Source organism: Notolepis coatsorum, assembly GCF_963971535.1.
Source record: "Notolepis coatsorum genome assembly, chromosome: 4".
NCBI classification, from domain to species: domain Eukaryota; kingdom Metazoa; phylum Chordata; class Actinopteri; order Aulopiformes; family Paralepididae; genus Notolepis; species Notolepis coatsorum.
In genome coordinates, this window is record NC_140168.1 from 119,303,861 (window position 1) to 119,323,151 (window position 19,291).

The 19,291-nt window shown below is 42.0% G+C and overlaps 1 protein-coding gene across 1 annotated transcript in view; it reads right to left on the minus strand.

Annotated features, from left to right (window-relative positions):
* Window positions 1-19,291, minus strand: part of supt16h (SPT16 homolog, facilitates chromatin remodeling subunit) — a 100,915-nt gene that overhangs the window by 19,558 nt on the left and 62,066 nt on the right. Inside the window, exons 16-18 of the mRNA XM_084312337.1 lie at window positions 17,887-18,149; window positions 12,334-12,452; window positions 1,519-1,757 (exon numbers count right to left, since the gene is read on the minus strand). Of these exons, the coding sequence (XP_084168463.1) occupies window positions 1,519-1,757; window positions 12,334-12,452; window positions 17,887-18,149 (621 nt within the window). The remainder of the gene's footprint in view (window positions 1-1,518; window positions 1,758-12,333; window positions 12,453-17,886; window positions 18,150-19,291) is intronic.

A 19,291-nucleotide genomic window follows, 5' to 3' on the forward strand; every position in this document is an offset into this window, starting at 1 on the left:
TGTGGTAGATAATCCCGAAAAATAAGATAAACAAAACAATTATCCACAAGTCATTTGATTGACAGGAGCTGGCTTGAGCTGGGTAGTGTCGTTTTTCGAAATTCCAACGCCATTCGAAAGCTCTGGGTCTACTCTCCTCATATGACTACAAACAAAATGGCGGTGTGGATTTTTTTTGCATGTATATATTCGCCTTTTTCCAAATACAATTCCAGAACTCATATTTCACTAATAACACTTTAACCTATTGGTAAACAAACATATTGCTGAAAATATACACTATGACTGCCGTTTTGACAGGGTTAGGGTCTTTACTCTTGGCTACATTCAGAGAAAAAAAACGCAACATTTCATTTGCGGTCCGCCCAGTTAGAAAATAAAAATCGGAATTCCAATGATGCGCAATTGTCAATTCACTGTACCCAGCATGCCGTTCAGCGGTGTAACAGTTAACTCTTTGACGGCCACAAGCTTTCCCCATCTGCACTGGCTAGTGCCAGCTTTTCTTGACCATTTTCACGATATTTCACGATCTTTGCGGAGCTATTGTATAATTTCTATATTATAGCTATGGAGACAATAGTATGGCTCATTTGACACTATTTCTAGTCCAACATGTAATAAAGAGTTTGTTTCTACACACTGTAGTTTGTAGTTTATTACACGCTAAACATCAACCATTTCCAAAATAAACCAGTTTATTAGATCGCGAGATAAGACGCGTTATATGCAATAAGCCCAAATTGTTCTGGTTGATCCCCTGAAACCCCAAATAAAAAAGGTATATACCATGTACACATGTGCCTTCACAAAATCATCAAGGGGGTTAGTCTTACCCCGAAAATGCGATAGTTAGAAAAAGCTTGGTTTAGGTCTGGTAAAATAAGACACTGATCGTGATCGTTACAGAAACATGTTTCAGGTTCGGTAAAATAGACATGATCCAATGATCCCGTCGGCGATCGCGATTACTCGTTATATGTAATTACTCGTGTTTACGGGAAACTATAGGTTTTGAGGCAAGCATATCTCCTAGCGATTGCTCTGCAAGAGCTCCTCCCCCTCAGAGCGAGTCTTGACAGAAAGAGTTCAGTAGAGACAATGTCTGAACTGGACGATCAGAGTTCAAAAGGTAGGTGATACTGCCACCCGGTGAGATTTGATCGGCATTGCAATTCCAATGTAGGCAAATGAGCCACAGACACCTAGAGTGATCCGGATGACCGTTTAGAACGGGGATCAAAGGAAAAAATATCAAAGGATCCAAAAACGAGTTTACTCATTATTGGCGCTCAAGCGTTGGCGGCGAAACACGAGTTTACTCGTTATTGGCCACCAATGAGTTAACAGGGTCCCATCTCAATACGATAGTTGCATAAACGACTATGCTCATCCCTACTCTTAACCCATTGTACATCAGAATGTAACCGTCTGCAGTCACAGCAGACTTTCTTCTTCATTTTCGGTGGTGGGTCTTGCCCCTTTGTTTACGTTTGGATTACGGATGGGCCTCCTCACCCCAGGTCTCTGAAGGGGACCTCGAACTCCAGCTCCTCCTTGGTGAGCGTCTCCACCTTCTCGATGAAGTTCTTGAAGGCCGACTTGAGCTTGTGCCTCATCTCCCGCTCCATCTGCTCGGCGTACAGATCGTCGCGGTCGTGCATGTGCTGATGCTTGCCCAGGTCCGTGGTGATCTCGCCCACCTCCGTGTAGAACTGGACGTCCGTGTGGCGCTTCTTGCCAAACATGATGGCGTTCTGGGTAGAAAATAAATAACAAAGTTATTACTCGGTAAAGAAAGTAGAATGAGCTGGATACAGGCGGGGGAACAAAACTAAATGTTTTATGCACACCCAGGACTAGAGATAGGCACGGTTAATCAAATATTTTACTATTCAAAATTCATATAGTATTAGACTATAGTAGGGATGGGAATTGATAGGATTTTATCGATACGATTCCATTATCGATTCTGCTTATCGATTCGATTCTTTATCAATTCTCTTATACCTGATCAATTTATAATTTAAATAAATAAATTGGAAATGCAACAGAACTAAGCTGGTTAGAATAACAACATGCAACTTGACATTTCTGATTGTCATTTATTGTTGAGCCCCCATGTCAGGGGCGACAGTGGCTCGGGAGGTAGAGCAGTTGTCTGGCAATCCGGAGGTTCCCGGTTCGATTCCCGCTCCTCCCGGGCAGCGTGTCGATGTGTCCTTGAGCAAGACACTTAACCCCTAACTGCTCCCGATGAGCAGGTTGGCACCTTGCATGGTTGCCTCCGCCGTCGTTGTGTGAATGTGTGAGTGAATAGGTAAAATGTGAGGAACAAATTGTAAAGCGCTTTGGATAAAAGCGCTATATAAAAAAGCAGCCATTTACCATGTCAGAAAAATACAAACTGTAAAAAATAAAACATTAACTATAGCCTACACTTAAATAAAATAATGTATTTGAGATTCTCTTAAAATGCATTTTATTTTTTTTATTCTTAAACTAATTTAATCTATTGAATAACAGGTCGTTATTCCTCTGACACACACACCACACACACCACACACACACACACACCTCTCCCCGGGCCCCTGTCCTGTAAGGTATTGGCTTGTGTTGCTACACGGACACATTTGTATGTTGCACCATGGTACTTCCTGTCTGACAGACTCAGAGTAGAGACTTAGTAAACAAACACTCCGGCTCTTATTATATGTGAACTAAAGAGTACAAGGTTTACACAACAGTCCCCACCCGCTGTTTTATTGTATTTGTACCTGTACTATCCGCTGTCAGCTGTTTATCTCTCTTTGTGAGCTTGATTAAATAGCGTTAGCTCACGTTAGCTAGCGATAGCTCCGCGGCTAATTTTAGCTCACCCTAAACTAAATCAATGACTAGGTTCTAAAGCATTCAAGTAGTTTTCACTGCACATAGAAGTAGCCAAACAGCGGGAGCATTTCGGGAGCATATTACCAAAACCCAGGCAATTTCGAGCCCTTAATGAATCAAATAGAGTCTGCCATGGCTACATGCTAACGCTAACATTATTGCGCAACTAGGAAAAACCTGGCAGCGATAAGGGAATCGAAAGTCACGGGAGGCACACGGTTCCAGGCATCGGCCAATTAGGAACCGGTTCCCAACCGGAACCGGTTTTCGATTCCCATCCCTAGACTATAGTGGATGGATTTGTTTGCCTCAACTGCACCGATTCAGCCTGCTGATTTGGTCTTCAATTGGATTCCTTATTAATTTGACTAGTGAATGGGAAAATAGATTTGTTTAGTGAAGATGAGGATCACAGAAGCCCTACGAGTGCACTATATTCTTTCTTATTGAGGGATGGGTTAACAATTTTAAAACATTATATTAGAATAAAGGCTGAGACCACTTAAAGAGTGGATATCAGCAGAAACACTACGCAACATAGAAGAAAGGAGACAGAAAAGGCAGATGTTAACAACAGCAGAACAGGGGCAACCAAGGCAAAAGCCCAAAGAGAGTACTCAGGCAAACAGAAAGGTCAAAAGAAATGCCAAGAAGGACAAGTGAAACTACATAGACAACCTGGCTAAAGAAGCAGAAGAGGCAGCAGTAGTGATGCACGATATATCGGCCGCCGATATAATATCGGTCGATATGGCAGTTTTTTTTACATGTTTTGTAAAAATATATTTTTTTCCCCTTTTTACATGTTTTGGCCTTAAATAGTTTCAAAATATCTGTCATTTCTGAAAATAAGTTACAAAAGTAAAAAAAAAAAATGCGTTTTGGAAAATATCTCTTTATTTGATAAACATAAAAAAGTGTTTTCTATACAGAGATATCGACATCGGTAAATATCGGTATCGGCCAGACAGCAATATTAATATCGGTTATCGGTATCGGCCACAATTTTCACATGGGTGCATCACTAGGCAGCAGCAAAAGGAAACTTGAAGGAACTGTATGACACCACCAAGAAACTGTCCGGAAAGTTCAGCAGACCAGAACGACCAATCAAAAACAAGAAAGGAAAGACCATCACAAGACTGGACCAACAGCAAGAGGGATGGGCAGAGTATTTTGAAGAACTCCTGAATAGACCGACACCACCTAACCCCCCGGACATTCAACCTACGGAGACTGACAGTCATCAACTGTGGAAAGCCCAGAAAGCAGGAAATCCAACAGGCCATTGCACAACTAAAGAATAGTAAGGCAGCAGGACCAGACAACATCCCTGCGGAGGCACTGAAGGCAGACATAGACACCTCGGTAGAGATGCTACACCCTCTGTTTGAGAAGATCTGGGAGAAAGAAGAAGGGCCAACAGATTGGAAAGAAGGCTACTTGGTCAAAATACCTAAGAAAGGAGACCTCAGCCAATGCCACAATTACAGAGGAATCATGCTTTTATCAGTGCCAGGAAAAATCTTCAACAGAATCCTCCTCGAATGAATAAAGAAAGCGGTGGATCCACAGCTAAGAAACCAGCAGGCAGGCTTCCGGCCCAATAGATCATGTGTGGACCAGATTGCAACCCTCCGAATTATAGTCGAGCAATCATTGGAATGGAACTCTCCACCATTACATCAACTTCGTAGATTATGAGAAGGCATTTGACAGCCTCCACAGAAACACCCCCTGGAAACTGCTTCGACACTACGGCATACCAGAAAAGCTTGTCAACATCATGAAGAACTCCTATGAAGGAATGACCTGCAGAGTCATACACAGCGGACAGGAAGCTTCCAAGTGAAGACTGGAGTAAGGCAAGGCAGTATCCTGTGCCCTTTCCTCTTCCTCCTGGCCATCGACTGGATATTGAAGACCACAACAGCACAGAGGAGAAACGGGATCCAGTGGACACTCGCAACAAAACTGGACGACCTAGACTTCGCAGACGACCTTGCCCTACTATCCCACAGTCGACAACAGATGCAGGAGAAGACTAACATACTGGCAGACACCTCAACACAACTAGGCCTCAACATCCACCAAGGAAAGACCAAAATACTCAAGATCAACACAAACAACAAAGACCCAGTAAACCTGGAGGGAACAGCACTTGAGGAAGTAGAATCCTTCACCTACCTAGGGCGTTTATACTTTCCATAGCCGCATTTCTGCAGGACGCTCTCTGATTGGCCACTGACTGACGCTCTCTGATTGGCCACTGACATGTTTGCCCAATCGCGTGATGAGCCGTGTCTTTGCCCATTTCCACGTCGACCAGCCTGCAAACTACCTGGCGTTCTATTGCCATGCTATAAGACAAACTCTAACCTTAACCAACTTCGAAAGAGTGCCTAAGCCTAACCAGTGTAGAATCTGGCGTCGGCCAATCAGAGAGCGTCCTGCAGGAATGCGGCTACGGATAGTATAGACGCCTACCTAGGTAGCATCATAGATAAGAAGGGTGGCACGGAGGCAGATGTCAGAGCAAGAATCAGCAAGGCAAGGGCATCATACATCCAACTAAAGAACATCTGGAGCTCCAAGGTAATCAGTCAGCAGACAAAGATCAGACTATTCAAATCCAACATCAAGCCAGTACTCTTATACGGATCAGAGACGTGGAGGACAACCAAGATCACAATGACTAGAGTGCAGTCATTCATCAACAGATGCCTGAGGCGGATCCTGAACATCCACTGGCCAGATACCATCAGTAACAATGATCTCTGGCAGAGAACGGGCGAACAACCAGTGGAAGAACAAATCAAGAGAAGAAAGTGGGGATGGATCGGCCACACACTACGCAAACCAAACACCAGCACCACCAGACAGGCCCTTGGATGGAACCCCCAAGGCAAAAGGAAGAGAGGCCGGCCCAAGAACACCTGGCGCAGGGACTTGGAGACAGACATCACACAGAGCGCACTGACATGGAAACAGCTGGAAAGCAAAGCACAGGACAGAGGACCCTGGCGAACTGTTGTCGACAGCCTATGCTCCCCCAAAAGGAGCGATAGGCGTAAGTAAGTGAGACCACTTATCGATAACTGCGTGATATGGATAAGTGGCGGCACATAGATATATTTGTATATGTAAATAAAAAAAGGTTTAAATACTTTATACTAGGGATGTCCAATATTATCGGCCGATATCGGCATTAAAATGTGATATCGGACAATATCGGTATCGGATTTTTTTAAATTTTTTTTTTTAACATTTCTATAACCTTTATTTACCCAGGCAAGCAAATAAGAACAAATTCTGATTTTATTTATTGTCAAAAGTATGCATAATGTTGTGTTAATTCCACAACAAGAGATATGTAATGTTAATTACCTGAAATTATTCCATTTGGGGGGGGGGGGGGGGGGGGGGGGGGAGAAACCCTGCATATATCAGTATCGGTTGATATCGGTATCGGAAATTGAGTTGGACAATATCGGTATAGGTAAAAAAGCCAATATCGAGCATCAATACTTTATATATACTAAAATACTAGATCTTGTGGCATGCTTTAGTTAACTATCTGTTTTTATTTGGTCTGGTTAATCATCTGAGCTTTTTGCCTTCCTTGAGTACCTGAACTCCTGTAGAAGAACGATAAAGTTTACATTAAAGTTTGATATGCATAATTTACCCTTCCTCGATGTTCTGATCAAGAAAGCCCTTGATGGCATCTCATTACACAGGTTTTTTTAAAAGGAGACAGACCGTAACTCGTTCTTGCATTATTCTAGTTATCACACCCCAGCCTTGAAGAACAGTCTTCCTTATAGCCAAATACTTCCGTTATAAGAGAATATGTGATACTGACGATACATTTATTGCACAAGCAAAGGTGCTCCGTGGCAGTTTCCACGAGAGAGGATACAGTGCCGATTTGACACTCAAAGCCTTGAATAAAACCAAACATATCGATAGGGCCACGTTGTTCACCCCCAGAAAGAAAGAAGATAAACCTGACAAAGTATCTTTTGTGTCTACTTACAGCCCTATTACGAGAGACACACGGAGTATTGTCAATAAACATTGGCATATTCTGCAGTCCGACCCTCTCATAGGGACAGCGTTTCAGCATTCGCCTAACTATTTTTACAAGAGACAAGCGAATTTATCTAATCTCCTAGTCAAAACTGATTTGCCCTTAAAGAAACCTTCTCATTTTATGTCCAATATCCCAGATGGGAATTTTCCCTGCCAATCCTGTGTACAGTGCCAGGGTATGATTAAAGATAGAATTTTTCGCACATCCAAAAACGGGGAAAAATATCCCAGTCAAAGGACGGATTACGTGTAATTCGTCCAATCTGGTGTATTTGTTAAAAGAATAAGTGAACAATATGGTGAATTTTATCAAGAATAAGTGAACACAAATGTGCTGTGAGAAATTCAGATGTCAAGTCGTCGGTAGCTCGACATTTCTCTAAGTGTAAACATACCGTCAGCGACCTCAAATATATGGGATTAGAGTTAGTACTCAGGCCAGCGCGGGGTGGAGACAGACACAAGCTGCTGTTGCAACGTGAATGTTATTATATCCACCTGTTCAATTGCATCGAACCTAGAGGAATGAATCAAGAGAACGTGTTAACCTGTTTCCTTTAACCTCCTTACTCCTACATTGTTATTTCTGGGCTGATTAAAGTTGTTGTTTGTTGCCAAACTAGAGGCATGCTTCACAAAGATGCCCAATGGATAATTTGAAACTAATTAATTCATTAATTACGTAAAGTGGCTCAATCAGCCCTATAAATTAATGGGCATGTTATATGTTATCAAGTTTCTGGTAATTTTGTTTTGTTTTGTTTTGTATTGCATTGTTTATAATATAGATTGGTGTTAGATATAGATATATCTATATATATATGTATAAATTATGATTGGACTCTATTTTGATAAGTCATTCATTTGGTCATATTGCACAGGCACACCCGTGTTGTGATGTCATTTCCTGCCGTGTCAATTACCTGCCAGGTGTATTTAACCATCACCTTGAATGTATTTCCAGTGCTAGCCATACCACTGAAGAAGGACATTGTCCGAAACATGTCTGCTTTTTATTCAGGCTGCCATTAAAAAACATTGAACCTGTGAGTGCTGGTCCGGCTACCCTGCTTTGATATACTGAACTTTATGGGATTACAGCACCCAGTGTGAGAACTTGTGAGCGCGGTCTAACTTGACTATATTAGTTAAAACATCCCCATTTCATGAAAATTCAGTTGAATTGCAACTCTTCACTCTGAAAGGATTCAATATGCAGTGCACTCCTCCATCACATCCAGAGACCACCGACTATAAAATAAAAAGGATCACTGGTAGTTTTGTGCGGAAATCTGTAACACTAAAGATGGCGGCCACAACAAAGAATTGCTGCAAAATAAACGTTTAAATAAAATATTTTAAATATTTAATAATAAAAATAGATATTTATCGTAAATTTGGTCCCGATTTATCGATTCTTCCAAATGGCATATCGTCTCAGCCTTAATTAGAATATTGATAAACATTTAAATGGCCATCTCTACCTACAAACCAAAGGGACCACACAGTTGTTGCTATATTCATTGTATACAATTGTCGTGCTACTGCAATGAAAGAAGGATACATCCATGTTACAAGCACAGAAACCCTTCACCTGAACCATGCACCCATGTACTTGATCAATTCTATGTTTGAACAGGTGTGTTATGTGTATCCCTGTTACCCTGTTAAATGGTTAAGTTTGAACAGGTGTAATGGTTAAGTTTGAACAGGTGTAAATAGTTAACCTTGAACAAGTGTAAAGAGTTTGAACAGTTGTAGGTGGTTAACTTGAACAGGTGCAACGTTAGCTGGTTACATTAGTGCTAATGAATACAAGTGTGCTTCACAGGTGTAATATAGGGAGCACGTTAATAGGCATTGATGAGACAGAGTTGCAAATGGTTTTCAGTGTTTGTTTTAAGCCGATTGGAATGTGGTGACGTGGAGTTGAGACTCATCTTCTAAGAGTCAGAAGCGGTACTATTCTGTTATCGCAAGGAGATTATTTAGGAACTGCCTGTGTCCATATCAAATGTATTTCTTTATCAGTAGTAGTAGTAGTATTACACTGTAGCACTAACACTTTGATGAACATTGTTACTCAGCTGATAGAGTTGTGCCCTTCCTGATGACTTGTCATACAGAACTTGTAAGTCGCTTTGGATAAAAGCGTCAGCTAAATGACTAAATGTAAATGTAGTATCATCAGAAATGTTCTGTTCCAGGGCAGATCCATGTTCAACATTAGTTTGCCTACGTAAGCGTATTCATTTAGTCTTCATTCCATTGAATACATACGTGCCTGAAAGGAGTGTTGAAATATCTGGCATTAAACCCAAAACCTTCCTAAAGAATTCTGGATCATCACAATTCGACAGTCAGAGCCATGAATATTTGGACATCCGACACAATTTCCATAATTATGGCTCCGTACACCAGCACAATGGATCTGAGATTAAACAATGAACATGTGCTTTTAAGTGCAGATGTTCAGCTTTAATTGAAGGTATTTACATCCAAAATCAGGTGAACAGTTTAGGAATTACAACCATTTCTATATATGCCTCCTCCTTAACACTTTCAGTGCCCACGACGTGATATGACGTTTTATCAGCCCCCCCCCCCCGAATGCCCACGACGCTAATTATCGTTTTATTTTTTTATTAGCGATCTGATCATATTTCATCAACCGAGTCTCCCGTTGGTACAGCAGCTCAGAATGGAAAAAAGCGCCATAATTTAAAACATAGATTAGGCGTTATTAACGCTAACATTGAAGTGGATGGTGGGCATTCAAGCACTAAATCGTGCGCCCCCTGCTGGCACTGAAAGTGTTAACAGTTTGAGTGCCAGCCATTAACATTGGAAACCCTGTTGAATGCCAGCACCCACTTCAATGATAGCATTGTGAACGCATAATCTCTCTTAAATTATGTGTCTAATCTGCTTGTCGTTTATCATTGACTTGTTTGCAGTCAACATTGTCAAAACGGATTGTTTTTTTATCGGTTAATTTTTGTTTTATAGCATTTTGAAAAGCCCTCGTTTAAGGAAAATATAAAGATTCCGTGATAAACGGCATTTACTGGAATATTCTAGCATACACAAAAACGTAGTCATTTTTCGGCCTATTTATGAATAGTTTTCAAATAAACGCTAGATTATCGATAGTATATGTGTATTTACGCACGCTATAGAGGCGGGCTGAAAAATCGATTCCCTCATTTCCTTATCAGGAATCACCGCCACAGAGCCACATAGACATAGGGCAAAAGCTTATATCTGTGAAAATAGCTCCGATTATACTAAGACTGGTAAAATAAATTCCTTACCCGAGATCAGACGTTATCCAAAAAGATTATTCCAATTGCTGATCGCCATTCCAAATATTGATCACGCTTATTGATTAGTGTTGGTACTGTAAATACATAATCCACGCTGTTCTGATGGCCGGCGATCACTTGGTCTCTTCAGTTGGCTCGACGGAAAAGTAAAATGAGCAAACCGACCACTCCCCCTGCATCAGTCTAAAGTAATGGGGTGCAGTTACACAGGGAGAGACGATAGGGGGGGGTATCTTCCCAATTGAGCTCAGAGAGACTCCGCAGCACTAACCCGAGGCTCGATTGATGAAATATTAATTCAAATCGCCAATAATGAAAAAACGGCAAACAAACGCTATATAGCGTCGGGGGCACTCAAAGGTCGGCATGAACTAACGATAAAAAGCGTACGTGGCACTCAACGTGTTAAGGGACCAAAAGTAATTGGCTGCTCAGCTGTTCCATGGCCAGATGTGGTATTTACAAGGAGCAGATAAAAGGTCTAGAGGTAGTTAGTGTGGTATTTACAAGGAGCAGATAAAAGGTCTAGAGGTAGTTAGTGTGGTATTTACAAGGAGCAGATAAAAGGTCTAGAGGTAGTTAGTGTGGTATTTGCATTTGGAATCTGTTGCCGTCAGCTCTCAATATGAGGTTCAAAGAACCGTCACCATCAGTGAAGCAAGTCATCATTGTCCACCAGTGTCTGGTGATGTCTATGGGTTCGAGACTTCAGGCCATCATCGACTGCAAAGGATTTGCAAACAAATATTAAAAGTGACCCATTTTATTTATGGATCGTTAGTTTGTCTAATTACGTTTGGCTCCATATACTGTTTCAGTTTAAATTCAGTTAAAATGTTCAGTTTCAGTTCAATTCAGTTATTCTTTTTAATAGAATGGATCATTAAAATCAAAGGGTATTGCACATAAATAGGCACTTCAGAATCTGAAGTTCAGATAATCCTGACGGACAATAAATCAAAATGACACCGTTCACCATCGTAGCCTCTAATAACAGCGTTGCATCGGCCCATCAACCGACTTTAATAAACAAACGGAAACAATAGCATGTGCATCTTTTAGATCAATTAGGTTAGGCTGCCTCTAAATATAAAAAGGAATTAAATAAGTGTTTTCTTCAATAATAAAAAAAAAAGGTTTCTCTTCTTTTTTACAAAACGAATCATCGATTGTATTTTTTTTTATTAAATCGATCTTAATAACTGAATGACTATTAGAATGTTCTAATATTCTATCCCATCCCTACTAAACACCTGGCTGATACATAATAATCCCAGCTTTCATGACACGATGCCAAGCATGAAATGCGAAAGGAGGGAACCAGAGAAAGCCTGCGACAGAAGAAGGCTGGCCAAAGAGCCACCCAGGACGAGTGGACGATGCCCATCTTTGTCTGGGTCGTCCCAAGTCGTTCAGCGATCGTCTCAGAGACCCCCGTGTGATAAGACTGGTCGCTCGAAAAGACACCGTCACCCACCTCAGCACTGGAGTATACTATGGGCTAGATCCACAAAGGATGGATTGCACGGTGCTAATTGCACCCTTACTTACAATTCATTATGAATTGAAAATGGGGGACCCTGATGTAAACGAGACGAAAGTCTTTCTCTGGTCTGCATCCCCTTAACAATTGTGTGTATTGAGCCGTACTGTATTGTACCCATTCTGCATGATTGAATGAAAATTGTATTAACAGATCGCAGAATGGGTACAATACAGTACGGCTCAATACACACAATTGTTAAGGGGATGCAGACCAGAGAAAGACTTTCATCTCGTTTACATCAGGCTCCCCCATTTTCAATTCATAATGAATTTGTAAGTAAGGGTGCAATTAGCACCGTGCAATCCATCCTTTGTGGATCTAGCCCATAGTGTACTCAAATATATAGTATACTCCAGTGCTGAGGTGGGTGACAGTGTCTTTTCGAGCGGGTCTTTTCGTGTGGATCTTGCCCTATATATTTGAGTATACTCAAATAGATTTTCGGGACACATTCATGTGGTTGTTGTGACACACCTTGAGGTGGAAGTGCAGGACTATGATCATCTCCCCGTCGCAGGGCTGGAAGATGGAGTGTTTGATGTTGTTGTAAAGAATGTCCACTTTGTCCCCGCGTACCGACGTGAAACGGAAACCTGGTCCGGGGGGAGACGAGAGGACAGACGTGTTAAAAGGGATTAACGGCTCAAACGGTTCAGCCAACACAATAAATACGAAGAAAATTAATAACAATACTGTTGGGTATCTTTCTGTGCTCTCAATGAATCCTTCTGCCTGAAAGGCTGTGTATAATAATAGAAAATGCTCTCGCCCATCTCCTATCCCATTCTTTACCATCTCCTGTTTGATTTGTCTCCACGGCTCATCTCGTCACCTACCTACCCCTTCATCCCTCCTCGTGTTCATCTGTTCCAACCTCGGCTCGCCCGTGGCGACTTCCCCTTGAGGGAATCCCCGTGGTCATCTTATAAAGGGGCTAATTAATTTTGCTCACACACATAAAAAATGTATGGTTTTCCAGACATTTACAATTTATTAATTTACATAATGGCCACCAGTGACATCATCGGGGAAACTGAATTCTTGTGTTAATTACAGCTCAATGAAATTATAAAGTTGCAGTTCCTATAAGACAAGGGATTGCTAGTTTTTAATCTACATCATTTCATGGTGCTGTAATTAACACAAGATAAGGATTCAATGTCCCTGATGACATCTCTGGTGGCCATATTCAAACTAATTTACTGGTAATAACTGTCAACCTAAATGAATGAGTTTTGAATGGTGAGTTTTTGGATGTCTGAGATGATGTGCAAAATTAATCAGCATTGTTTTTGGTGAAGTACCCTTTAAATACCGTTCCATTACTATGGAAAAAGTCACCACTCTCGGAGGTGAAGTTTAGCCAGAATGCATTGTGTTTTTGTTGTTTCCAGTGCAAGAACCAATGACTGAACAAACGATAAAGATAATTATAATAGGGCGGCCGGGTAGCGCAGCGGACTAAGCATCTGTCTACCACCACAGAGACAGTGGGATCGAATCCAGCTGTGGTGCTTCCGGGTTGGCCGACCATCCATACAAACACAATTGGCAGTGTTAAGAGGGTGGGAAACCCGGCGAGGGTGGGTCCTGGTCGTTGTAAACAGCGACTCCTACAGTTCGGTCAGGGCGCCTGCACAGCGAGGGAAGGATCTGGGAGAGGTAGTGTGACCTTCCACATGTTACACTCTCCCAGTGAGAGTCCGCGCTGCCAGGTGAAAAGAAGCGGTGGGCTGGGTACACATGTGTCGGAGGAAGCATGTGATAGTCTCCGCCCTCCCAGACCGACGGTAGGGGGTAGAGTGCGCAACGACCAGGAAGGGGATTGGGAATTGGCATAACGACTAACATTGGGATGGGAGAAAAACGGAAAAAAGGAGGAAAAAGATAATAATAATACAATTTAAATAAAGATTACAATAAAAAAAAATATATATATATATATAAAAATAAGTGATATATTTTTTTCGCCCATCCGTGATATTTTCTGACTCATTACTCTGTAATTACCGGTACTTCACATTTACTCCCCCGGAGCTTTAGATGTCCTCCTTGTCCGCATACAGGCAGGTGACGTGAGTCATTGATTACTCGCGGCCATCCATATGGAGGAGTTGCCCATCTCATGCTCCGCCCTCTTTTATTTTTCCTCCAATCACAACTGTCGATCAGATAACGATCACATATTGGAGCTGGAAATCACTTGAGCTACTAAACCAACTAAAATACCCAGAAAGACTCGCCTCATTGAGGCAACGTGCGTTCCCATTGAGTCGGGAAGCGTTGGAGCGACTCGGGCTGAAAGGTTGAGGAAAGCACATAACCCCCGATTTACAACCAGTTCTACTAATGTTTGCAGGGTAAGAATAATTGTAATAATTTGCACAGGTATGCTTTTTGGGGAGGGCAGCCCGGCTGTCGGAAGATGAAATTATATTAAAGGGGAACTATTTTACTATTCCTAGCACTATTTGGGCAACTTTACACAATTCCTGTGAGTCTATTGAAGACATCTGTACGTTTTTTGTCAAAAAAATGCATTGGTTTATATTTCTAATCAAGTACTCATTTTTCAGCCTCTGGATTTCAGGCTGTTATGGCCTGGCTCCGCCCATAAGCACTTTGAGTGACAGTCAGTCAGTCTGTGTGTGTGAGTGAGTGAGTGAGTGAGTGAGTGAGTGAGTGAGTGAGTGAGTGAGTGAGTGAGTGAGTGAGTGAGTGAGTGAGTGAGTGAGTGAGTGAGTGAGTGAGTGAGTGAGTGAGTGAGTGAGTGAGTGAGTGAGTGAGTGAGAGAGAAAAAAAAAACTGTGTAAACACACTGCGTGTCTCCCGGGAGAGGGAGCCGGGAGACACGCAGAGTGTTTACAGTTCTCTCTCTCTCGGTTCGGGAGCATGGGCTGTGGCGCAGCGCGGTGGTGGACTTCCTCGACAGGGAGAGGGAGAGGGAGACACGCAGAGTGACTTCCTGGAAGTCCACCACCGCGCTGCGCCACAGCCCATGCTCCCGAACCGAGAGAGAGAGAGAACTGTAAACACTCTGCGTGTCTCCCTCTCCCGTTCGAGGAAGTCCAGTCCACCACCGTGGGTCTATCTCTCTCTCTCTCTCGCTCGGCTGGCAGCTAGAGGGGGGCGGGCGTTATTATGCAAATGAGGACCACCTGACGTCCCGAATACGCTAATTTTCAGATGACTCACTTGAGGGAGGGACATTATTGTGAGATGAGAATTGGAAGAATGCGCCAAATCGAGAATTAGAGACATAGATCCTATTACTATAAGTCCACATAGCTAGAAAATGACCCTAAACACTGGAAAAGGTCATTTATAAGATAGTTCCCCTTTAAATATATGAAATGTTTTTGTATTAAAGTCGTTTTTTTGCGGGGCTACCAGGAGCTTGGTCAAGTCAAGTCAGTTTTATTTATATAGCACATTTTCAGGCAGCGGCAGCTGACACCAAAGTGCTTCACAAGCAAGTTGATAAAAACAAAATAATGTGATGCAAGGTATAAGATTAAAAACATAGCAAAGCAATGAAAGCAACAAAAATAAAACAATATGGTGCAAGATATAAGATTAGACACAGCCATAATTTAAAACATAGATTAGGCGTTTTTAACGCTAACATTGAAGTGGATGGTGGCATTCAACGGGGTAAATCAATGTTAATCAAAGGCGCTGAAAGTGTTAACAATTGTGTGTATTAAGCCGTACTGAATTGTACCCATTCTGCAATCTGTTAATAAAAAATTTCAATCAATCACCGTGCAGATTGATTGATTGAACATTTTATTAACAGATTGCAGAATGGGTACAATACAGTAAGGCTCAATACACACAATTGTTAAGGGGATGCAGACCAGAGAAAGACTTTCGTCTTGCTTACATCAGGGTCCCCCATTTTCAATTCATAATGAATTGTAAGTAAGGGTGCAACTTGCTCCGTGCAATCCATTCTTTGTGGATCTAGCCCTCAGTATATATGTTTCCCCTGTCTAATTCCCTCAGTCTGCTTTTTCCACTCCTAGGAACAGGTTGTATCAGCACCCAATTTGGATCCTTTGATAATTCTGATACATACATATTTGTTGTTTGTCAATTATGGTTTGTTTAGATAGGATACAATTCATTATTTTGTTATTTTGTTAAATTGTTATCAAGTGTGGACTCCCTATTTGTCATAAATTACCCGTTTGTGACACTAATTCTATACTATAATGTTGTGGAAAAATCTATTTCGAGTCTAGCACCCCGTGACTACACTTGGGATGTGCGTGAGTCTTTTCTACTACTAATTCTATACTAGACATTCTGTTACTCTGAAAAACTAAGTGGACTTTGTGAAATCAAGCCTTCAAGGGCAGAGGATGTACAATGGTGCATTGCAACCCCCAGTTTTCCATGAGAGAACAAACGGCTGAACAAACAATATATAAGTGTAGCGTTGGGTACAGAGAACCGAGTGGTACCAGTGCCGACATGCTTTATACTGTGCCGACATGCTTTATACTAGGGCTTGGCGATATGGCCAAAAATGATATCGCGATAACGATAACAATATCATATCACTTGATATTCTATATCGTTATAGAATAAAAAAATATATATATATTTTTTTTTTAATAAACAGATGTTTATTTTGCAGCAATTCTTTGTCGTTGCCGCCATCTTTAGTGTTACAGCCCCTCACACTCTAGTTCTCAGGCTGCAGCTGGTTTGAAAGCGAAAGTAAACAGGCTTCTCTGCTGGCTGTGGCTCCAGGGGAGTTGAACAGTTCTGCTAGTTTCTTTTCCATCTTTTGGCGCTTTTTTGGTGGACAAACCACCGCACATGTGCACCGTGACTGGAGTCTAGCTCTGCTAGCACACATAGCCTACTGTGTACAGACTGTTTCAAACAGTATTTTAAATTAGAAAGCAAACAAAATAAATGGACAAGAGAAATTAATCTCAATTTGGTCAGTATTGTCATTTGGACAAGCAAAGCCATTGTCTAGACGTCCACCGTCTCTGGTTTTAAAACTGCCCTGTTGCAGGTCACAAAAAAAGAAAAAAAAGGATATTGATTATTAAAATATATCGCGATAATCATCGTTATATCGCCCAGCCCTACTTTATACTGTGCCGACATGCTTTATACTGTACTGACATGCTTTATTATACTGTGCCGACATGCTTTATACTGTAATGACATGCTTTTGGGTCAGGCAAGTCTAGCGGTTTACCCGATCACATTGAAACGTGTCCAATGCATGTGTTGTGCCGGATTATGTCGGGGACCAATACTGGAAATCGTGATCAGACAATTGGAATATTCTTTTTGGAATACCCCCAATCAAAAGGTAAGGACTATCTGATGTCAATTCCACCTTGATCCTACAATGATTTCACATCGATCCAGCTGATCAGCGTGTGTGGTGTTCAAAACAAATGCAGTTACTGGCGATCAAAGAAGAAAATAAAAATACCCCCCCCCCCCCCTTTCATGCATTCATGATGAAACATAATACTTATTATATACATTTGATTTGGAAATAGTAGCGTATCCAGGCGAGAAACGCCAACGCGTATAGCAGAATTCACGTAGCGCCCTATAACTCAGCTTTTCAGGAATTAGCCCGGATCACTCCTAAACTATACAATATTCACCACGGGATAACGCAAATTAAAATAATTACTCTTTTTTGCATTTTCGACGGGAGAAAGTCCCTGTCAAATGACCATAGTATTGTCTCCATAGCTATAATATAGCTCTCCAAACATAGTGACAAGTGACATACAGTGAAAATAGGCTATGGAAACCTGACGCATTAGCTACAAGGATGAGGGTAATGGCTGGCGGTGAAAATGTAAAAAGAATAAATAAATAAAAATAGAAAGCGTATTACAGAGAGAGTACCGAAAAAGGTACCGTTGGGTACCGATAAAGAATTCCAGGAACCGGTATCGGTTCAAATGTGAACATGACCAACCCTATTCATGAGAGTGCTTGATCTGATGAAACTGCACCCATCCCTACTCCCCGCACCGTTAGTGTGGGCCTCCAGCGACCCCTGCATCCTCTTCTGGGCGATGTTGGGTCTGATGTAGAGGTCCTTGAGCTTGGGGTTGCTGCGGTTGAGGTTGATGACCAGCGAATCCTGCTTGACGATGCCCTCCTTCTCCTTCTCCTCCGCCTCCCGCGTCTTGTAGCGCTTCTGCACCTCCTTGATGATGCGGAAGGCGTTCTGCAGGTTGGTGGAGGGCACGATGGGGTCGCCGGGCGTCTTCAGGTTGGACGCTCGGTACGTACTGGAGGAGGGAGGAGGGAGGAGGAGGGGTTGTGACAGCAGGTCAGGTAAAGGGGTCAAGTTCAAGTTGTTTTATTGATCACGTATAAAGTACATTACAGTGAAATTCTTGGTTCTGTATGAGCCCCCTGAGATTGTGCTTCATACAGTAAAAAGAATAAAGTCCAAACTATACAAAATATACAAACTAAAGTACAAAATTAAGTACAACATGCAAACAATGAGGTACAAAAATGCTAACTTTATTTTTTAGAAATTCAAAGATGCGGTATGGATGTAGTGCAAATCTTTTTGTAATAAATAGATCAAATGTGTGTGGACTTGTGCTTAAAAAGGTGCTGTAAGTGGCAAAAAAATCCACACTGCAAAAAATTGTCAGACAAAAACAAGAAATAAAAACTAGTTTTAAGCAAATATGTGACCCGGCAGCGTGTATATTTTCCCTGACGGAGTTGCACTTCCGCGTTCGGTTTGCGCGATCTGATTGGCCACTGACGTTTCTTTTTCAGCGCCAATCGCGTTACCCCTAACAAACTGGTTAAGCTTGGCGACTCTTTCGAAGTCGCTCACTTTCAAAGTTGGTTAAGGTTAGGGTTAGTTGGTTATGGTTAAGGTTAGGGTAACAGCTTGCTGGCGCGATTGTTAGGAGTAACGCGATTGGCGCTGAAAAAAGTCAGTGGCCAATCAGATCGCGCAAACCGAACGCAGAAGTGCAACTCCGTCAGGGAAAATATACACGCAACCCGGCGCGGTCTAGGCCGCCATATCTCGGCGGAGAGGATTCTTCAGAAATGCCGAAAACGTTGCGTGATTCAGAAATACACGTTGACATGTTCTCCATCAGTTTCCTTATTTGCAAAACTTAATACAACTTGTTAATTATTGTTAACTTGTCCGGCTGTATAATTCCCCTTGCCGTTTAAAAGAACTACAGTTGTGTCGTAGGGGAGGGGATGAGTACTTTCAGTCGCGCAGAAATTACAGCTACCAAATCCATTCCGAGGTAGGGTAGGTAGGCGGAAAAGTTACCACATCTCTGCGTAGGAAGCTCTGATCGACTTATTATGATCATGTCTCTACCACAACGACAGCCCGAGCTGCGAGTGAACTACGCAAAGGGGAGCAAAGCCTTGTAAATCGTAT